This window comes from Chiloscyllium punctatum, chromosome 52, assembly GCF_047496795.1.
Source record: "Chiloscyllium punctatum isolate Juve2018m chromosome 52, sChiPun1.3, whole genome shotgun sequence".
Lineage (NCBI taxonomy): Eukaryota > Metazoa > Chordata > Chondrichthyes > Orectolobiformes > Hemiscylliidae > Chiloscyllium > Chiloscyllium punctatum.
Genome location: NC_092790.1, coordinates 46,439,623 through 46,462,869, shown reverse-complemented (window position 1 = coordinate 46,462,869; position 23,247 = coordinate 46,439,623). Strand labels below are relative to the sequence as shown.

General features: G+C 49.4%; 1 protein-coding gene across 1 annotated transcript in view; it reads right to left on the bottom strand.

Moving 5' to 3' along the window:
• The window catches only part of LOC140470630 (uncharacterized), a 37,618-nt gene extending 18,905 nt beyond the window's left edge, over positions 1 to 18,713 (bottom strand). Inside the window, exons 1-3 of the mRNA XM_072566674.1 lie at positions 18,664 to 18,713; positions 8,105 to 11,908; positions 3,013 to 3,141 (exon numbers count right to left, since the gene is read on the bottom strand). Of these exons, the coding sequence (XP_072422775.1) occupies positions 9,817 to 11,908; positions 18,664 to 18,713 (2,142 nt within the window). The 3' untranslated portion in view covers positions 3,013 to 3,141; positions 8,105 to 9,816. The remainder of the gene's footprint in view (positions 1 to 3,012; positions 3,142 to 8,104; positions 11,909 to 18,663) is intronic.
• Positions 18,714 to 23,247: the final 4,534 nt, after the last annotated feature.

Genomic DNA, 23,247 nt, shown 5'->3' with positions numbered 1-23,247 from the left:
AGGGGGAGCGAGGGGAGAAAGAGTGGAGAGAGGGCAGGAGAGATGGGGCAGAGAGCGGGGGGAGAAAGTGGGGAAGCGAGATGGGGAGATTGTGGAGGTGAGTAAGGGGGGTGAGAGAGGGGAGGGAGTGGTGGGGAGAGCGAGGAGGAGAGAGGGGACAGAGCGCTGGGGGGGAAAGTGGGAGAAGAGAGATGGGGAGAGTGTGGAGGTGAGTGAGGGTGGTGAGAGAGAGGGATAGAGTGGGGCGAGAGATTGGGGCTAGAGAGGGGGAAAGAGAGAGGGGGAGAGGGGGGGGAGAGAGAGAGGGGGAGACAGAGTGGGTGGGGAGAGAGTGGGGGAGAGCGAGTGGGGAGAGAGGGGGAGGGGGAGAGAGAGGGGCGAGGGGGGAGAGAGGGGGAAGAGGTGGCGATAGAGGGGTGTGAGAGAGGCTGGAGAGAGCGGGGAGCGAGTGGGCAGCGAGAGGGGGAGTTGGAGAGTGGGGAGATGGAGAGAGGGGAGTCGAAGAGAGGGGAGAGAGAAGATGGAGAGGGGAGGGATAGAGGGGAGAGAGACGAGAGAGAGAGAAGGGGATAGAGGGAGGGGGAGAGAAGGAGGGCGGAGAGAGTGGGGGAGAGTGACTAAGGGAGAGTGAGTGGGTAGAGAGAGAGACAGAGGGGGAGAGAGAGAAGGGGAGAGAGAGGGGGGAGAGAGAGAGGGAGAGAGAGGGGGTGAGAGAGAGGGAGAGAGAGTGGGGAGAGTGAGGGGGAGACAGAGGGGGAGAGATAGAGGGAGAAAGAGAGTGTGGTGCGGGAAGAGAGAGAGAGGAGAGAGAGAGAGATGGGGGTAGAGAGACAGGGGTAGAGAGACGGGAGAATTGAGAAGGATAAAGAGAGAGGGTGGAGAGAGAAGGGGGCGAGGGGGGCTAGAGAGGGGGACAGAGGGAGTGGGAGAGAGTGAGGGGAGAGAGGGGGAGAGAGAGGGGAAGAGAGAGGGGAGAAAGAGAAAGGTGAGAGAGTGAGGCAAGAGAGGGGGCAAGAGATGGGGAAAGAGAGAGAGGGAGAAAGAGAGGGAGAGAGCGAGGGGGGGAGCGAGAGAGGGTGGGGAGAGAGGGGTGGGAGGAAGTGGGGGGGAAGACAGAGGGGAAGACAGAAAGTGGGGGAGAGAGCAGGGAAGAGAGGGGGAGATGGAGATAGAAGAGACGGAGAGAGGTAAGAGGGAAGATGGAGAGGGGAGAGAGAGTGGAGAGAGAGAGAGAGGAGAGAGAGAGAGATGGGGGTAGAGAGACAGGGGTAGAGAGACGGGAGAATTGAGAAGGATAAAGAGAGAGGGTGGAGAGAGAAGGGGGCGAGGGGGGCTAGAGAGGGGGACAGAGGGAGTGGGAGAGAGTGAGGGGAGAGAGAGGGGGAGAGAGAGGGGAAGAGAGAGGGGGAGAAAGAGAAAGGAGAGAGAGTGAGGCAAGAGAGGGGGCAAGAGATGGGGAAAGAGAGAGAGGGAGAAAGAGAAGGAGAGAGCGAGGGGGGAGTGAGAGAGGGTGGGGAGAGAGGGGTGGGAGGAAGGGGGAGTGGGAAGTCAGAGGGGAAGACAGAAAGCGGGGGAGAGAGCGGAGAAGAGAGTGGGAGATGGAGATAGAAGAGACGGAGAGAGGTAAGAGGGAAGATGGAGAGGGGAGAGAGAGTGGAGAGAGAGAGAGGAGAGAGAGAGAGATGGGGGTAGAGAGACAGGGGTAGAGAGACGGGAGAATTGAGAAGGATAAAGAGAGAGGGTGGAGAGAGAAGGGGGCGAGGGGGGCGAGAGAGGGGGACAGAGGGAGTGGGAGAGAGTGAGGGGAGAGAGAGTGGGAGAGAGAGAGGAGAGAGAGGTGGTGAGAGAGAGAAGTGGGGGAGATAGAGAGGTAAGTGAGAGAGGTGGGGGACAGAGAGGTGGCGGAAAGAGAGAGAGGGGGAAGAAAGAGCTAGGGAAGAGAGAGGGGAAGAGAGAGGGCGGAAAGATAAGGGGAGAGATAAGGGGGAGAGATAAGGGGGAGAGATTGGGGGCGAGATTGGGAGAGATTGGGGAGACGTACCAGGAGAGATAGGGAAGAGAGAAGGGGAAAGAGAAGGAGAAAGAGAAGGGTAAAGAGAAAGGAAAAAATAGGGGAGAGAGAGGGGTTAGAGAGAAATGGATTAGAGAGAGCGAACGGGAGAGAAAGGGGTCGAGTGCAGGGGTCGAGAGAGAGGGTCGAGAGAGTGGGTCGAGAGGGGGAGAGTGAGGGGAGGGAGAGTGAGGGGAGGGGGAGAGAGGGGTGAGAGCGCGGGGGAGAGAGAGTGGGGAGAGAGAGAGTGGGGGAGAGAGGGGGCAGAGATGGGGAGAAAATGAGAGAGTGGAGAGAGAGATTGAAGGGTGAGAGATGGGGAGAGCAAGGTGTGAGCAAGAGAGACGGGCGAGAGGATGGCGAACGAGAGACAGAGAGAGGTCCAAGTGTAAGTGAGTGAGTGAGTGAGGGGACAGAAATGAGACAGAGTCAGAGATCGAGAGAGAGAGTGCGATAAGAGGACAAGAGGGAGAAAGAGAGAGAGAAAGATAGAAAGAGGGGGAGAACGAGATAGGGAGAGATACAAGGTGAGCTAGAGAGAGAGGGACGTGAGTGAGAGGCACGCGAGGTGGGGAGAGAGAGAGTCAGGTGAGAGAGAGGGATGAGGTGGAGAGTGAGTGAGTGGGTGAGAGAGAGAGTGAGTGAGGGGAAGAGAGATAGAAAGAGAAGTTGAGAGAGGGGCTGAGAGAGAGAATGAGAGTGAGAGGGTGAGAGATAGAGAGTGAGGGAGTGAGAGAGGTGATCGAGAAAAAGCAACAGAGAGTCTGAGAGAGAGTCAAAGAGAGATGTCTCAGTGAGGACCAGTCCAGCAGAGGTGAAAGCAGGACCCTCACAAGATGATGTGAATGAAGCCTAGAACGTAGCTGTTCCTTACCCAGCTCTGTGTCTATGTCCTGTCTTCCGGGTCTGAATACAGAAGGTCACTAACCCCTCCCTGTGCTGTTTACTGTGAGTGATCTTACCGGCTGCAGGATTTACTGAAGGCTCTAGATCTCCCTCTTCATGTCTCTCTGGCTGACCAAGCGTCTTTGATGTGGTTATGGACGAGACAGGAGTTAGGAATTTGGCTGAGACAGGAACAGCCTGATGACCTACAGGAGACAGGGAAACAGACAGAATGGGAAGTTAGACTGATGCAGTGAGGGATCTGGAAAATCCCTGTCTCCATCCCTGGCCTGTTCTGCTGTGTCTCTCTGGAAAGGGGAATTCCATTGGCTCAGGATCTGGAGTAGCTGCAAGTGTGAGAGACACTGACAGAGGCAGCAATTAGACCCACACAGTGAGGGATACCACATGGAGAGAGACTGAGTGATATCACCAGAGTGCAGGAAGGTATCAGGATCACACAATGGTCATGATGAAAGGGTTGTGATTCATGGTGCACGGGGATCAGTACTCAGTGACAGGTGAGCTACGAGTGGGACAGGTGATGGCCTCGTGCTATTCTCACCCGACTGTTCATCCAGATGTTAATGCTGGGGTCCAGTATAACCCATCTAACTGCTTAATATCCTTTTAGGAAGGAAATCTATTATAGACAGCGGGTCTGGCCTACACATGATCCAGACCCAGAGCGATGGGGTTGACTCTAAACTGCTCTCTGCAATGATACAGCAAGGCACTCAGCTCAAGGGCAGCTCGGGGTGGGCATGTGATGCTGGCCAGCCAGAGACAGCAACATCCCATGAGTGAATTAAACACAACACTGCTGGGAGCAGTGTCCTGGTCAACCATGTCGGTAAGCTTATGGGCAGGACTTTAAACTGACAGAGAGGATGCAGGGCCAGGGTCCGGTGAAAGGAGCTTTCCAAATCCAAAGAGAAAATGGTGATGTAGCTGAAGACAAGCAGAAAGGAACAGGAAGAGACAGAGTGTAACTGAAACTGTTCATCAGTGAATTGGACTGTGACAAGAAATTGTGGAAAGAGTCAGTCGTAATGTTCTTTTTTGGACTGTATAAAGTCTCAGCAATAAGGAGGATGGACTGGGGCACAGAGATAAATGAGGTTTAGTGGTGACAGGGTGAACAAAAGGTGGAACATGAATATTCTATTGTTCACCTCCTTGAGGGGTGACAGGGAGTGCAGGATGGGTAACCCTGACAGTAATGGGTAACAAAGGCATTACAGAGAAAGCATTTGGCCTCAGATGATGAAGCTGAATCAGTCTGAATGCAGATTCTGGGTAACACGTGTCAAAAACACAAGCAGGAGAACAGTTTAGACGCTGCCTAACAGCATTTCATTGCTCAGACCTGTTACACATTCCAATGTATTCCTGTGTAATGCAAAGGCACTGTGATCATTTTGGGAGACTTCAGTCTTTATATAATCTGGGACAGTCACATCGGCAAAAGTGATGTTCTCTGAACTCCTCTTTGGATGTTTCTATCAGTGTTTCTTTGAATAACACGTTGTGCAAACGGCCAGGGAGGTGACTATCTCAGATCGACCGTTGGGTGATGACGCTGAGGGAAGCAGTAATGTCACACTGACATATCCTCTGGGAAATTGTAGTGTAGTGGAATTCAGCGAGATGATGGATTTTTAAAGTGACCATAAAGCACACCCAACAATCATAACCAAAGCCATTGACATGTGTTTGAGAGGGGAACTGACCAAGGTAAACAGGGGAAACAGTGAAGTCTATTGATTGAAATGGATAGTGGAAAACATTTACAGTCAGAGAGATGTACAGCACAGAAACAGGGCCTTCGGTCCAACTCATCCACACCACCAACATATCCTAACATAATCTCATCACATTTGCCAGCACTTGGCCCAAGTCCTTCTCAACTCTTCCTGTCCGTATACCTATCTAGATGCCTTTTAAATGCAGTAATTGTACCAGCCTCCACCACTTCATCTGGCAGGTCATTCCATACACGCAACACCCTCCACATCAAAACGTTATCCCTTACGTTCCTTTTATATCTTTCCCCTCTCATCCTGAACCTAGGCCCTCCAGTTCTGGACTACCCCACCCCAGGGAAAAGACCGTGTCTGTTAAACCTAACCATGCCTCTTATGGCTTTATAAACCTCCATATGGGTTACCCCTCGGCCTCAGACATTCCAGGGAAAACATCCCCAGCCCATTTAACCTCTCCCTTTAGCTCAAATCCTCCAATCCTGTCAGCGACTTTGCAATCTTTTCTGAACCATTTCAATTTACACATCATTCCGATAGGGAGGAGACAAGAATTGCGCGCAATAAGCCAAAACTGGCTTAACCAATGTCCTGTACAGCCAGAACATGACCTCCCAACTCCTCTACTCAATGCACTGATCAGTAAACACAAGCATACCAAACTCCTTCTTCACTATCCTATCGACCCACAATTCTCCTTTCAAGGAACAATGAACCTGCACTCCGAGGTCTCTTTGTTCAGAAACACTCCCTGGGACATTAACATTAAGTGTATCAGTCCTGCGAAGAGTTGCTTTTCCAAAATGTAGCACCTCCCATTTATCTAAATGAAGCTCCATCTCCCACTCCTCAGCCCATTGGTCCATCAGTTCACCATCCCGTTGTAATGTGAAGTAACATTCTTCACTGTCCACTACCCCTCCAATTTTGGTGTCATCTGTAAACTTACTAACTATACCTGCGATGTTCACATCCAAATCATTTATATAATTAATGGAAAGTAGTGGACGCAGCACCGATCCTTGTGGCACTCCACAGGTCACAGGTCTCCAGTCTGAAAAAACCACCCTCCACAACCACCCTCTGTCTTCTACCTTCGTGCCAGTTCTGTCTCCAAATGGCTGGTTTTCCCTGTATTCCATGAGATCTATCCTTGCTCTCCAATCTCCCATGTGGAAACATTTCGAACACCTTACTGAAGTCCATGTCTCTCACATCCAACGCGCTGCCCTCATCAATCCTTTTGTTACTTCTTCAAAAAACTCAATATCTTGAGCCATGATTTCCCACGTACAAAGCAATGCTGACTATCCCCAATTAGACATTGCCTTTCTAAACACATGTAATTCCTGTCCCTCATGTATCCGTCTTTCCACGTGCCCACGACTGATGTCAGGCGAACCAGTCTGAAGTTCCCTGACTTGTCCTTCCCAGCCTTCCTAAACAGAGATACCATGTTTGCCAACCTCCAGTCTTCTGGCACCTCACCTGTAACTATCAATGATACAAATATCTCAGTAAGAGGCCCAGCAATCACTTCTCTAGCTTCCCACAGAGATCGACAGTACACCTGATAAGGTCCTGGGGACTTTTCCATCTTTAACCATTTCAAGACATCCAGCACCTCCTCCTCTGTAACATGGACATTTTGCAAGATGACATCATCTATTTCCCAATGCTATTTCCCAAACCATCATTCTATTCTATATCTTCCTGGTCCTTCTCTACAGGAAATACTTGTTCAGTTTCTCCCCCATCTCCTGCAGCTCCACGTGCAGGCAGTATTGATCTTTGGGGGCCTCATACTCTCCCCAGTGACCCTTTTGTCCTTTATGGATTTATAAAAACATTTTCCAAACAATCTCAAGTCCCCTTTTTGCCCTCCTGATTTCCCTCTATCACTACAAAACACTGCACTTGCCCCCTCCCCGAATGATCCATACCCAACACTGTAATTTCTCCCTCCCTGACTGATCACTACCCAACACTGTAACCACCCCTTCCTGACTGATCCCAACCAAAACACTGCAATCTCCCCCTCCCTGACTGATCTCCACCCAACACTGCAGTCTCCCCCTCACTAACTGATCACTACCCAACACTGCACTCAAGCCCTCCCTGACTGATCCCTACCCCACACTGCAATCTCCCTCTCCCTGACTGATTCCTACCCAACACTGCACTCACCCCCTCCCTGACTGATCCCTAACCCACACTGCAATCTCCCCCTCCCTGACTGATCCCTGCCCAACACTGCACTCACCCCCTCCCTGAATGATCCCTACCCAATACTGCAATCTCCCCCTCCCTGAATGATCCCTACCCAACACTGCACACAACCCCTCCCTGACTGATCCCTACCAAAAACTGCAATCACCACCTCCCTAACTGATCCCTATCCAACACTGCAATCTTCCCCTCCCTGACTGATCCCTGCACAACACTGCAATCTCCCCCTCCGTAACTGATCCCTACCCAACACTGCAATCCCCCCCTCCCTGACTGATCCCTATCCAACATGTGCGAGATAAGTGGCTGTCCAGCCCCATCTACGGCACTTTTTATTTCCCTTCCCAGGAACAAAGACACGGAGGAGTCTGTCCAAAACTTTTTCATTCAACTTTGCAAAGTCGGGTGCTGTTCCCAAAGGTACACACACACAAGCATAGTAATCTCCACACATTATATACATGTATATGTGGGCTTGGTCTACTACTGCTGCCTTGACCAACGAGTGCTCGGATTCCCCACTGTTTTCCTTATTTGGGTTCTGGTGCCTGGGATTATTTTATTATTCACTTGGCCAATCAGTGTTTGAGCTTCCCATTCTTCCCTTATATGGATGATGTTGTACAACTGTGGTTAAGGGCGGCCTCTCAACTATCGAGGAAAGCTGTTACAACTGTTTCATTCATATAAACGTGGGGGAGGTCCGGCAACAGTTTCGAGTGTCTGCTTGTGTTTACTATGAGGTAGAAAAGACTAAAAGGCAGCTAACCGTCTACCCCCTACATGCTTGTGTTTACTATGAGGTAGAAAAGATTAAAAGGCAGCTAACCGTTTAAAAATTACACTACCCCCTACAAATCCCCCGTGTCTTTTCTTACGGCCTGTAATTTTTCAACCATAAGTTTCTTCTCCAGGGCATTTAATAACTCCCGAGCTTGTTCATCAAACTGCCCTTCTCTAATACTACCCCCGCCCAAGAGGGATTCACGTTGTTCCATCTCGAGATTTATTCGTTCAACCTGCCCATAGGGAACATCCTTCTCAGTAAGGGCGGTTTCGATCAGTCGTTGAGTTAATCCCGGGACACAGGGAATAACGCAACACCCAAGGGCAGTGAGTACCCCTGCCACTACTATACATGAGACAAGAAAGGGAACGACCACCCCCGTCCATTTACCGAACCAAGCTTCCAACCAGTCCGTGAGGCCAGAGTCGATGCCCGAGTTTTCGGCCAGTTCGTCCGCCAATGTGGTGAGTCCATCCAGGGCGCGGGTGATGGACCCATCAGGGGCTGTGTTGTTGGGGATGAAAGTGCAGCACTGAGTGCCTATCATGACACAAACACCCCCCCTTCTCTGCCAACATCATGTCTAAGGCCAACCTATTTTCCCACGCCATCCGACTAGTGGCGTCCAGTTGTTCTGCTATTCCTTTCACTGCATCCCGGGTATAATTAATGAACCTCTGCTGATTGTAGTAAATATAATTAATCCAATCCACATTCTTATTGATGGTCACCCACCAGAACAGTGACGACTCAAAACCCGCCGCTATCTGGTTCCTCGCCTTGTATTCGTCAGGAACACCCCTGGGGACCCCTATGGCATCTAAATATATGTTATCATCGAAAGAGGTCTCCAAAGCTCTCTCAGTTCTTCCACTAGAACGGGGTCGCTCTTGTTTTTCGAATACCAGGGTGAATGGGATGGCCAATTGAACGATCGCACAAGTGCCCGTCCATTTTTGGGGCAGGGTCGGTCGCAGAACCCTCCCACCACAGTACCACCAGAGGTCTGCCCTAGGTACATGAATGTGGGAGTAATTCCCGCCCCCGGTAGTTTGATTGACCAGCCGGATTGATCCGCTGCACTTGTCAAATGTCCCCACATCGTCGTCCCACTGTAGTCCCGTCCGAGAGACGCAGGCCTGGTGCGTACCCGTTACCCCTGAGAATGATGGCGGGCGGGGCGCCCCCTCAGACCTGACGGGGGGAAACTTCAAACTCAAGGGTCGACAAGTGGGGTCGTTCCAGGCCTCTCGGTCCTGGTACAGCCTTATCATGCAGTCCATGGCTCGTGGGTGTTTCTCCCATCCCAGCGGGAATGGGACCACCTGAGGGTTAGGGCGGGCACTCGTGCATGCGTAGCAATCACTCTTTTTCATGCTCCTCACAGTATATTTGACCTATTCCATCCAGGCATTCGCCTCCCCGTATCCCGTTTCTATTTCAAAGGTCTTTTCCAAATCCGTCGTCTCAATTATTCTAATCTTTTCCTGCTTATCAGTGGTGGATGAGCCCCCAGACTCAGCTTCAATGACCGTGATATACGTGCAGCACAGCTGCATCCCCCCCCATCCTGCCTGGCCCCCAACTCTAATACCCAGTATTGTTCTATTAAGTCTCGCCTCGTTCTTTTCCAAGTTCTTTATGGTCAGATAAAGCGGATTGCACTGATTCTGCCCACAATCCCGTCCAGGGGTGATGGGATCACGGACAACTGACACCATAGCCTGGACCCCGGGGGCTGGAAGCCTACTTAGGCCTTCCCTACCATACAATTGTAATACTAACGTCTGACCCTGGAACCCCCTTTCTCTCTAGATTCTGCTTAGTTTGATTCAGTTGACTTTTAGTCCTACAGGGCACCAACTCACAAAGGTCTAAGCTAAATGTCTGTGTTGATTGGTTGGCAAGCACGGAGATGGTGAACCACTGACGGTCCTCTATTTGTTTCATCCAGAGGCCAAATTGGGTAACACGCACACTATGACCCAGCCCAAGGACAATGGCATAGCAAGTTAACAATACGATTGACCGCATTTTGTCGCGACACCCGTAGCCTGAGGGCACAGTTCCTTTAGACTCGCCAAAGTCCGATTAGTTCGTTCTCAGAGTCTCTGTTCCTTAGATGCCTTTGTCAGAGAGGTTCGTTCGTCCTCCGTCGGTTGTGGCACTGGTCCCTTGACTCGAGTGTAATGTGTCCAGCCCTTTTCGGCCGTACGGACAGCCGTTTCGGTCGTCAAAAGTACCAGGAAGGGACCGTCCCAAGTTGGTTCGAGGGTACGTTGCTTCCAGCTTTTAATCAGGACCCACTGACCCGGCTTGACGGTGTGCACCGCAAACTCGAGGGGCGGCGTCTGTGCCAAAAGTCCCTGTTGGCGTAAACGAGATAGAGCAGACCCCAGAGCCACCACATATTTTTGCACAAACATATCCCGAGACTCAAATACAGGAGGTTCCCCCTTCGGCCCATGGAACGGGAGGCCAAATAACATTTCGAAAGGGGAGACGCCCAAATCCCGCCTTGGCTGGGTGCGAATTTGCAACAGGGCAAGGGGTAGGCATTTGGTCCAATGCAGGCCGATTTCACTAGTGAGCTTGGTTAGCTGCTTTTTGATGGTCTGGTTCATTCTTTCGACCTTGCCCGAGGAGGAGGGATGCCAGGGGGTGTGCAAATCCCAGTCAATCCCCATTGCTTGCACTACATTCTGGAGGACGGTCGAGGTGAAGTGGCTCCCCTGGTCAGAGTCAATAGCGCGGGGTCGCCCAAATCGTGGGATGATTTGCTCGAGTAGAATCTTGCTAACCTGAGTTGCCATTGCCGTGGTAAAAGCTTCCACCCATCCTGTCAGGTGATCTACCACTACTAATAGATACTTCAGGCGACCTATGGGGGGGAGCTCAGTGTAATCTACCTGGATATACTCAAACGGCCTATAGGCCGGACTCCTACCCCCTTGTCTTGCATGCTGCCGCAGCCCCCTTTTGTTAATCTTTCGACATGTTATACAATCTCCTGTGACCTGCTTGGCTACCGTGTACAGACCAGGGTGAGCATATCGGCGCAGGAAGGCATCACACAGTGCCTGGGCGCCCCAGTGACCCCCTTGGTGTAAACGGGCAATAATGTCCCGCGTCAACGGTCGATTTAGTAGCTGGCGGCCATCGGGTAAGTTCCACTTGCCTTCCCTATCCTTTGTACCCCCCAGAGACGCGAGAAGAGTTTCTTCTTTGTCAGTAAACGTGGGCACTTCGGTAATTTCGGATATCTGTGGAATCCTTACCAGGCAGTTTATTACTTCCTTCCCCATCCCAGCCAATTTTGCCTGTTCATCTGCCAATTGATTCCCCAGAGTCTCTATTTTATCGTCTTTCTGGTGTCCTTTCACATGTACTACAGCAATCTCTTGTGGCAGCAACAAATCCTCCAAGATCATGGCTACTAGTTCCTCATGGACCAACTCCTTTCCTCTACTATTTATCATTCCCCTTTCTTTCCAGATCTTCCCAAAGGTGTGTACTACCCCAAAGGCATACTTAGAGTCAGTGTAGATTGTCCCGGCTATTCCCTTTAAATTCCTCAGAGCCCGGTGCAAGGCGTACAATTCGCACGTTTGTGCGGACCAGGCATTCGGTAGCCGTCCACTTTCCACTAATTCCCAACCAGTCTCACTAATGACTGCATAACCATTGTGTCTCTTCCCGTCTATCACTCGAGAGGACCCATCAATGTACCACCGCCTTCCTTCATGTAAGGGGGTATCCCTCAGATCTTCCCTCACTTTACTCTGGTACTCTATTATGTCTGAACAGCAGTGTTCCAGTTCCTCCTCCCCTTCCCCTTTCCAAAGAAAGTCCGCCGGGTTCTGGCAGCCCCCGACTTCTATTCGGAGGTCTTCTCGGTCTAACAATATGGCTTCATATTTCAGAATTCTCGAGTCAGTCAGCCACCTCCCGGCCTTCTGATTCAGGATAGTTCTAACCTGGTGGGGAGTAGTGACTGTCAAGGGGGCCCCGAAAGTCAACTTCCTGCTTTCCTCTACCAGCTTTGCCGTGGCTGCCACCGCTTGGACACACTCCGGCCACCCTCGGGAGACTGGATCCAGAATTTTTGACAGGAAAGCCACGGGCTTCCTTTTACCCCCCCCCCCCCCCCCCCCCCCCCAGTCCTGGGTCAATACTCCAAGAGCGGTTCCCTTTCTGGAGTTCACAAAGAGGCGAAATGTCTTACTAAAATCCGGCAAGCTTAAAACAGGTGCGGCCATCAATTTTCCTTTTCGGATTTCAATTAACTTTTTCTCCTCCTCCTCCCATTTTATTCTGTTGGGTGCCTCCTCAATGAGTTTTAGGTACAAGTCTTTAGTAAGGGGGGCATAGTCGTCTATCCATAACCGACAATAGCCTAAGAGTCCCAAGAACTTCCGCAACTCCCTCTTGGTCGTTGGGAGGCCTAGTTCGATTATTGCCCGCACTCTTTCCGGACTTATTCGTTTCTGTCCCTGGCTTATCAAGTGTCCCAGGTACTTAACCTCTTTCTCGACATATTGGAGCTTCTTCTGACTCACTCTTAACCCCTTCTCAGCGAGGTAATTTAACAGGGCATTAGTCCCAAGTAGGACGTACTCCTCCGCCGGTCGGGATAAAAGGAGATCGTCCACGTATTGTATAAGCTTAAGGGCCGGGGACAAGGTTAGTCCCTCCAATAATTGTTCCAGAATCTGCCCGAACAGAGTCGGGGACTCAGTGAATCCTTGGGGGAGTACGGTCCACCTGTACTGTTGTTTTCTGCCAGTATCAGGATCCTCCCATTCAAAAGCAAAAAGATCCCTACTGTCCTTGTCCAGGGGACACGCCCAGAAGGCATCCTTTAAGTCTATAACACTAAACCAGCCATGGTCCGGGGGGATTCGCCCCAGAATAGTGTATGGGTTCGGTACCACAGGGTGCCGTACTTGGACAATTTTATTTACTTCCCTTAGGTCTTGGACCATTCGGTAGCTCCCATCCGACTTCCAGACTGGCAGGATGGGGGAATTGTATCGTGACATACAGGGCTCTACCAATCCATCTTTTATTAGGTCTTCCATAACTGTCTTCAGGCCCTGCCTCCCTTCCCAAGAGATGGGGTATTGGCGCACTCTCACGTCGGGGCTCTGGGGCTTTAATTTTACCTCCACAGGTCGAATTGCGAGTCCCCCACGGTTCCCTTTGGCGACCCAAACCCTAGGGTCTATCTCTGTCAATCGGGACTCACTAAGGTATGACATGGTAACGGCTAATTCTTCCTCTTCTCCCACTTCTATTCGCAATCCGAAACGGACTATCAAATCCCGTCCCAACAACCCATAGGGAAGATGGGGGAGGTGAAGGGGTTCCACCTGGAGTTCCTCCTCCTCCAGCCGCAAGGGTTGTGTTTCGAATATTTTCGCATTAAAAACCCCACCCTTAACTCTTGAAATGTTTACTGTTTTAGCTTGGAAGCCAACCCCCCTCGGATGGAGGGGAATTGAGGACCTGCCAGCGCCTGTGTCAACTAAGAAGGTAACATCTTGTCTAAATGGGCCCACCCGTAAATTTACCAGGGGTTCTTGGTAGGCCCGTGTTCCGATCCTCCCCTGACTTCCCTAATCCATTTGTTCACACTCCATTTCATACATCCCTTCTCTTTCCCTTTTAAACTCGGGACAATCCCTTTTGAAGTGTCCTAGTTTCCCGCAATGGTAACATCCGGCCTTCTGAGGGCGCTCAATTCCATAAGATCCTCCTCTCTCACTTCTGCCCCGTCTCGCTTCTCTCCCTCTCCAACTTTTCTTCGACGTTCCTCTTTCCACCCCATAATCTCCCTCCCCCATTCCGGTGGACTTACAAGCTTCCCGTACGGCTGCCACCATCATTTTTGTCTTATGTTTCTCCCTTATTACATCCCTCTGAACGCACACCTTCTGTGCTTCCCGTAATAATTCTGCAACATCCTTTTCAGCCCAATCCTCCACTTTCTGTAATTTCTTCTGAATGTCAGGCCATGACTTAGTCACAAAGTGCACCTTAAGCATGCTCTTGCCTATTTCCCCATCGGGGTCTAAACCTGAATACTTTCGCATGGACTCCCGCAAACGGTCTAAAAACTCACTCGGGGATTTATCCTTTTTCTGTCCAACTTCAAATGCTTTTGCTAAATTCCGCTGTTTGGGCACGCAGGTTTGGATCCCCCTGATTATAAGCCTTCTGAGGTCTGTCATATTGGCCCGTCCCCCCGCGTCGTTATGATCCCACCGGGGGTCCTCTAAGGGGTACTTCTGCTCTCCACGCTGAGGGCCGTCCTGATGCTCCCTATCCCAAATGGCCATTGCACTATTCCGGATCATAACAATTTCATCGTAATTAAATAGTATTCTCATCATGGCCTGCAGTTCAGCCCATGTGTATATACTGAGCCCCAGAAATTGGTCCAGTTGCATTCCCACACTGACGGGGTCGTCCAGTAGACGGGGTAGTTCATTACGGAGTTGCCGGATATCCCCAGAATTTAAAGGTTGTACTAAGAACCCGGTCCGTTCATTCCCAAACGGCACCTCTCGTAAGGGGTTCAGCTGTTCAATATTGTCACTCCTCCCAGCTCTCAATCCCTCTTCTCGACCTCTCCGCATCTCGAGTCGGACTGATTTCCTAGTGCCTGGGGTGAGTTCTGTGCCCCCTCCTGTGCCCCCGCCAGCAGTCCCTTCCTCACTGGTCGTAGCCTGCTGGGACCCGGAATTATCCGTCGCAGGAGGGAGGTCCGCGCTGGACGCCTGGTCGTGCGCAGGTGGTATATACGGGGGCGGGGAAGACGGTGGCAAACCGTCGGTGAGGATGTCCCAAGACTTCTGGGGCTTCCTCGGGTCTGTTTGGGGAATCAGAGGATAGAGACGCGTGGGACTCTCGCCGTCGCCCGCCAACCAGGCGGCGGCATATTTGCTCTCCTCTGGGTCAAACGGTTGTTTTCTGTTAACATATACATTTAGGATTTGACACACCCAGTCTTCATCAGACCCATACTCGGGCCAAACTACCGAGGGGGCGCGGATAGGTTCTTTGGTCCATATAAAACAACAATATTTTATCATGGTCTCTTTCTTTAAGTCCTTCGTTCTACTACTGTCCGTCCATAGACTTAACTTCCGACCTAATGGACTATCGGGGGGTATTTCTTTCCCATTTGCAGTCTTCCCTGACTTTTCCTTAGTAAATCTAGAAGTCTGATTTCCCATGGTTTATCTTCGGTCCTGGTCTTAAACGCCCAAAGCGTTTTCACAGATGACCGTCAAAACCACAATTTCCCGTGGTTTATCTTCAGTCCTGGTCTTAAACGCCCAAAGCGTTTTCACAGATGACCGTCAAAACCACGCGGCCAACAAGGAAGAACAAAAGAATCTCTTACCTTGATCCGTGCACGGAGTTGTCTGGCCTTTTTAAATGTGTGTACCCCCGTGTATAGTCACTAACCGGTCGTCCCAGCACTCGTCCGTGTGTTCCTTTTCCAGGATTCAAAATTATTTTTAAATGAGCCGGGTCACATCCTCTCTTGGCCGACCGCCAACGGAACAAGCCGATCAGTGAGAAGTATAAATATATACTAGACGCGTCTTTGTTGTAATCAGGCTTGATCCGTGAGCCGAAGAGACTGCCCCCCCCGGCAATAATTATTTCATCCCGGAGGAGCCCCCAATTGTGCGAGATAAGTGGCTGTCCAGCCCCATCTACGGCACTTTTTATTTCCCTTCCCAGGAACAAAGACACGGAGGAGTCTGTCCAAAACTTTTTCATTCAACTTTGCAAAGTCGGGTGCTGTTCCCAAAGGTACACACACACAAGCATAGTAATCTCCACACATTATATACATGTATATTTGGGCTGGGTCTACTACTGCTGCCTTGACCAACGAGTGCTCGGATTCCCCACTGTTTTCCTTATTTGGGTTCTGGTGCCTGGGATTATTTTATTATTCACTTGGCCAATCAGTGTTTGAGCTTCCCATTCTTCCCTTATATGGATGATGTTGTACAACTGTGGTTAAGGGCGGCCTCTCAACTATCGAGGAAAGCTGTTACAACTGTTTCATTCATATAAACGTGGGGGAGGTCCGGCAACAGTTTCGAGTGTCTGCTTGTGTTTACTATGAGGTAGAAAAGACTAAAAGGCAGCTAACCGTTTAAAAATTACACTACCCCCTACAAACACTGCAATCTCCCCCTCCCTGACTGATCCCTGTCCAACACTGCAATCTCCCCTCTCTCTGACTGATCCCTACCCAACTCTGCAAACTCCCCCTCCCGGACTGATCCCTACCCAACACTGCAATCTCCCCCTCTCTGACTGATCTCCACCCAACACTGCAGTCTCCCCCTCACTAACTGATCCCTTCCCAACACTGCACTCACCCCCTCCCTGACAGTTCCCTACCCAAAACTGTAATCTCAAGGGAATCCCTGGGGATACATAGGGGATACAAGAGTTTACTGAAGAAGGGAATCAGGAGGGCAGATGACCTTGGCTGAAAAGATTTGGGTGAATCCAAAGAGATTCTTGAAGTATGTTAAAGGAAAGAGAATAACTAGAGAGAGAATAGAACTGTTCATGGACATGTTTGTGCAGTATCGCAGGAGTTATTTCCCCTCTGTGTTGACCGTGGAGAAGGACATGAAGGCTTGGGAACTTGGGGAAGTTAGTGATCATCTCTTGGGGACAGTCCATATGACAGGAGAGGAAGTGTTGACGCATTAGAATTTATGAGGGTGGGCAAATCTCCTGGACCTGACTAAAGAATCCAACAACACTGCAAGAAATTGTGAGTCCCAGGCTGATTCTTTTGCATTAGCGTTATCCAGGGGTGAGGTCCCGGAAGATTGGAGGGCAGCAAATGTTGTGCCCGTTTTCGAGAAGGGCTGCAAAGAAAAACCTGGGAACTATAGATCAGTAAACTGAACATGTGTGGTCAGTAAGTTACTTGAGAAGATTCTGAGAGATTAGATATACATGCATTTGGAAATACAGCATTTGATTAGGAGTAGTTAGCATACCCTTTTGTGTGGGAGACTATGCCTCACAAATTTGTTAGCGTTCTTTGATGAAGTGATCAGGAAGGTTGACGAGGGCAGGCCAGTACATGTAGACTCTATAGATTTCAATTAGGCCTTTGATAAGGTTCCACATGGTACCTTGCTCTGGAAGGTTACATCACATGGAATCCAGGGGGCGTTGGCAAACTGGGTACACAATTGGCTTGATGGTAGGAAGGAGAGGGTAACAGTCAGACTGAAGGCCTGTATCTCGTGATGTGCCTCATCGGTCATCAAATCATAGAATCCCTCCTCTGTGGAAACAGGCCCTTCGGCCCAACAAGTCCACTGGTCCTGTGAAGATTATTCCACCCAAACCCATTTCCGTTCCCTATTACTCTACATTTACCCCTGACTAATGCAACTTACTTCTGCATCCATATACAGTATAGGCAATTGAGCATGGCCAATTGACCTAAACTGCTCATCTTTGGGTTGTGGGAGGAAACCCTAGCACCCAGAGGAAACCCACGCAGACATGAGGAGAACATGCAAACTCAGTTGGTGCGGCATATTTGTTCAGTGGTTGGCACTGCTGCCTCACAGGGCCAGGGACCCGGGTTCGACCCCAGTCCCCGGTGACTGTCTGTGTGGAGTTTGCACATTCTCCCTGTGTATGCGTGGGTTTGCTCTGGGTGCTCCAGTTTCCTCCTACAATCCCAAAATATGCAGGTCAGATGAATTGGCCAGGCTAAATTGCCCACAGTGCTCGGTGGATTCGTCAAGGGTAAATATTGGGCAGGGAGAATGGCTCACTGTTCGGCATGCCAGTGTGGTTTGTTGGGCAAAATGGCCTGTTTCCATACTGTAGGAAGTCTAATCCTAAAAGGATTTAACCCAAACAGACCATCCTGTGAGGTTGGAATTGAACCCAGATCCACGGTGCTGTGGGGCAGCAGTGCTAACCATTGTGCCACTGAGCAAGTCAGTGCTAGGCCCACTACTGTTTGTTATCGATATCAATGATTTGGATGAGGATGTTTAAGGCATGATTAGAAAATTTTCATATTGCACTAAAATAAGTGAGGAAGGTTCTCAGCAATTGCAACAGGGTCTTGATCAGCTGGGGAATTGGGCTGAGAAATGGCAAATTGAGTTTAATATAGACAAGGACGAGATCTAACATTTTGGAAAGTCAAATCAAGACAGGGGTTTCATGGTGAATGGTAGGGCCTGAAGGAGTCTAGTGGCACAGAGGGACCTTGGATTCCAGGAGCACGGTTCTCTGAACTCAGGGAGACAGGGCAGTGAAGAAGGCTTTTGGCACACTGGGCCCTTCATCAGTCAGGGCATGGAATATCGAAGTTGGGAAGTTCTGTTGCATTTGTACAGGATTCTGTTTTGGCCACCTTGCCATCGCAAGCATTTTATTAAATTGGAAAGAGTGCAGAAGAAATTTACAAGGATGTTTCGAGTACTCAACTAGACAGTTATAGAGAGAGGTTGGACAAGTTAAGACATTTTCTTTAGTGTGTAGGAGACTGAGGGATATCCTTATAGAGGTGTATAACATCATAGGAGGCATGGACAGGGTGAATGTGCTCAGTCTTTATTCAAGGCTTGGGACATCGAGGACGAAAGGGCATCAGTTTAAAGTGAAAGGGGAAAGATTAAAAGGGAACCTTAGGGACAACCCTTTTCTCCAGAGGTGATATATATATATATGGAATGAACTACCAGTGGAAGTCGTCAAGGAGGATACATTTAATAATATTTAAATGGCACTTGGACAAATACATGGAGAGGAACATATTGGAAGGTTATGGGCCAAGTGCAGGGAAACGGGGTTAGTGTGGATGGACCAGTTTGAGCCAAAGAGCCTGCCTCCATGCTTCGAACTCTATGACTCCATGAACATACCCAGGTGTCCCATAAACAGAAGCAGCCAAAGCAACATGAACATGAGCCATCTCTGGGGATGGGGAGGCAGCCTCAGGTTACATTGACAAACTGAATGGACAGTGTATGAGCTCCAAGCAGCTGCATGGGTCCTGTACACATGCAACATGGAACAACACACATCAGGCCCGAGTAGGAGGTTCCAGGAGCAAATACAATCCCTCGGAAACCAGGGCTCCTCCCAGAATGGGATAATGTGTGCCTTTGGGTTTCTACCTTCCCAGGGAGATAATGACAGGCCCCACACTGATGCAACCACACCCGCTCACAGATGGAGACTCCCACTGCCTTTCTTACGGGTAAGTGCACATTTTGCCCCGAGCCCTGACCCCAGATGGACCCAGATTCCATGAATTATGTGGTTACCCAGTGTAATGCAGCTGATGGTCTCACTCCGTACACAACAGCCATTCCAGGCACCCAGCTGGTGGGCAGCACCAAAAAGATCCCGTCTCTGACCCAGATACATGTTTGGATGAGATTGACCGAACGTCTGTCATACACAGAGTGAACGCTGAGGAGCAAACCGAATAAATCGCCATGTGCCTTAGTCCAGCAGGCCATTCAGCCCTCCCTGAGGTCCAACAGCTAGGGTGGGGCATCCATGATGAAATGAAGGCAGCGATCCTCAATGCTCGAGGGCAGGATAAGGCAGACCCTGCAAAGGCGCTGCATAAATGCAGAACAACAACCAGGGGAATGACCCTCCCCTCCCCCTGTTGCTTCATCTGGAAACTCTGGGTCCAATTTGTCTGGAATTTTGGGGCTATGTCCTGCATCTTTCTTAGCGATGAGAATACAGGCCCGACCCTTTGTCTCACATGTCTCAGAAAGAAGGAGGGCCACCTGGGATTCGAACCCTCAGATGCCCCTGTAATGAGGATTGGGCCCTCCGCTAATTAATCGCTGAATAGGAAGTAGACTTTAGGGATTTCCACGTTGTGGCACAGAGGCTCGGGGACCACAGGTGATTGGTGCTGTTTCCTCAAGAATGGGTGTGTGGTTGTGAGCTATTGAGCACCAGCCCAGACAAGGGGTCAGAGTTCAAACAGTGATATCCCAGGAAACCAACCAGGGAGAATTCCTCAGAAACAAAATTAAAAACAGACTGAGACCAGGAGTGAAGGCTCCTCTCCCAGCTTGTCCCACACACACCAGGTTCTCGCAATGGACTAGTCACTAAACCCAATACCTTGTTCACTAATATTTATCACAAATTGATGCCAATCATAATGAATACATCAGGGATACAGTAACCAGAGTAATGTCCTTCCCCATTAAAATGATTATGTTCCCACCTGACCAACAGGATAAGGGGGTGAAGGACAGGGAAATATGAGGGAAAGCCCACAACAGCAATTCGCAGATGAAAGAAAAGGGAACTCCTCAATGATTTAGCCACAGTACACAAGTCCACTCCCAGGGAAGGAGTGTTTCCGGTCAGTATGCTGACTTGGCTAATTTAGGGAATAAACTCAGGATCCTGAACCAACAACTTTCTAATGAGCCTGAGAAATACTGAATACAGAAAACCCAGAGGAGACTATGGGACAACTGTTGGAGAATCAGGCTAACCATCACTTAGTGACCAAAGTGGAGGGTCACACCAACACGATTAACCAGATCATCCAGGGCCCAATCAGAGATGACGGTGAGAAGTAAAACCACACCCTGTGCAGTAACGGGATGGTGGAACAGATGAGGGAGGAGCTCAGGCAGGCCAGCCATGGGAAAGTCCCATCCCGGTTTAGTGGCAAACAACGTAAATATTTGTTCCAGGAGAACCCCCACACCAACATCTCTCACTGTGAGTGACAGCAGCTCACCAAGGGCTGGGTTAATGACAGCTGTAAGAACACTCTCATTGGGACACTCGGTTTGGTCTGAGGTGTGGGATATAGGTAAAGTAGTGTTATTTCTGCAATTATAATGACTTATGCAAGGTAAATGCACTCACACAAGTGTATAATTGTTTCAACGAAGGGCTGAGGAAAAAGAATAACATCTATGTGGAGGAAATATATAATTGTTTTTGTATTCGCTAAACTGTGCATACAAGAATGAAACGTGCCTGCTAACAATGGTAGACAAATAAATATGGTGCTGTGAGTATGTAGGTTAAGCCAGATATGCTTGTAGAGGCAGTAATTATAATCATCTGTTACCCACTTTTGCAAAAACACAAAAGCCAGCCACAATTAAAAGGTCATAAGGATCAATATGGTTGGGGAAAGGGAGGAAATGTCACAGGTGGGGGTAGTAGATAATAGTGAAGGAGGATATACCTAACAATGGACCACAGCAGGATGTGGTGAAATGGCCCAGTAAAACTTGTACATTGTAATGTACAAGGCCGGATTAGGCAAGAGATAAACAATAGTAATGGGCACCAGGTTTGGAGTAGTGAATCCTATATAAGGAATGTACTTGCTAACCTCTACATGCCCTATTCCGCGCACCATGCTTGCAAGCGTCTAATAAACATACTGATTGCTTCAGATCTTGTCTTGGGCTGAAATTATTGAAGTGAGTGATCTTTGTTTCTCACACCATGTGACAAAGTTAGGATAAAGTCCAATTAATGGAAGTTGCACAAAAATGGTATTTGTTTGGATTACCATGAATCCATCCCACATAATCTGAAGATAGACAGAACAGGGACCACCCCTCAGTAAAAGTGAAGGAACAGGCCATACTATCACATACCCATAGCCTATCATCCATGAATTTGGCTCCTCTCCCATCAAGCTGTGGCCCTAACTGCACTCACCATGATATATCTTGGGGTATTGGTGGTTATGATTGCAGGTTGCAACAGAATGGGCACCATCATTATGCATAAGGCCTGGACACACTCACAGGGGCTATAAGGCTGATATAATTTTCAGGGAATTCTACTCAGAAGGGAATTCAAGGATTTTGAGCCATCAGGACTCTTTCCCTTGTATTTATTCTGATCACTGTCTATGCATCACAATTCTGTACATAATGGCGTTCGGCTCAGACAGCTGGCTACTCTGACAACAAGCACACCCAGCGTTTAAAAGCTGGTTTGCAATTCATTGTATAAGCTTCTTTCCATCTAAATGGATGAGTTGGGGGAAATGTCACAACCTCCTGGCTAAAACACAGATAGACAGCCAAGTTATATTGGCCAAGTAAATCCCCCAAATTACAAATTCCGCACTCCAAGCACAGTGCAAACACAGCGGCCAAGTGGTAATGTCATCAGCATAATGTAAAAGGCAACAGTTCTCCAGGACAGACATATCCCTTATAACGTGTCCACCAAACAAATGAGGGTCCACACAGGAAGGCACTGGGTCCTGCTACAAAAAGAAACTAACATAACAAACCATCAAATGGTTGGAAATATTTCAAACTATTAGCCGATTCTCCTAATTGGCCAGAACTACAGAAAGTTCCGGAAAACCATCCAGAAATGAACACAAACAGGGTTCACCTGAAGACTGATGTCTTGAATCTTCTGGAGGCCATCTGAGGAGACCAGCATTGCAAGAGACAGACAGACAGACAGACACATAGAGAAAGAAGCTTCACAGACCCAAAGGCAGAACCAGAAAGGGAGAGATAGAAAGACAGTTTGAAGCAAACCCAAGAAACATGGGAGAGAGGGAGTGTACAAAACCATTGAGAGAGAGAGATAGAGCTGGAAACATCTGGAATAATGTGTGTCACCCCTTCAGTCTGTCCATGCTTTACCTCCTGTTTGTCTCAGTCTGACGTTCCTTCTCCCTTTCTCTGCCCTTCTCTCTCAGCCTGTCTCTCTCTCTCTCTCACTCACTGCCTTTTTCTCACTCTCCCTTTCCCTGTCTCTCTCTCTCTGCCCATCTTACTCTCATCTCCGTCCCCACTCTCTCGATCTCTCTCTCTCTTTTTCATAGCCTCCCTTTCTCTATCTTCCCTATTTCAGAACTGAAAGTGCTCACCCAATTTTGAACGCCCTCAAAAATATTTTGCCCCCCATTTTCACTCTCCTCCCAAATTGATCCCCTTCCCCAAATATCTTCCCTCCCAACTAATTGCCTCACCAAATGTGCCCCACTCAAATATTTCGCTGCCCCCAACATTGCTGTGAGCTCCACTCCCTGGGGCAGAGGGAAATGCATGGAAAAGTGCCGAGCTGGAAAAGCCCAGCAGGTCAGGCCTGAACCATCGATTGTCCTTCCTGACCTTCTGTGCCTCCCCATCTCCAGACTTTGTAACTCTGACTCTCCAGCAACAGCAGTCCTCACTTTCTCACACTGGTAAAAGAGTCAGTGTTGACTGACTGGCCTGTGACTGTTTTAATGCACAGAATGATCCCAGTCCCAGAATTACAGAAGATTTGCATCACAGATGGAATCCCTTCTGCCCATTATGCCGCCTCCCCTATTAAATGATCCTGGACTTGTTCAGGATCCTCTGGATTGGTCCCTGAATTGCCCCTTTGACTATGCTTCATGTGGAGACCTTTTCTCTGCCCTGTCTCAAATTTTGCATCACATGCTATTCTTCCCTCCATCTCTCTCTGACAACAGATCC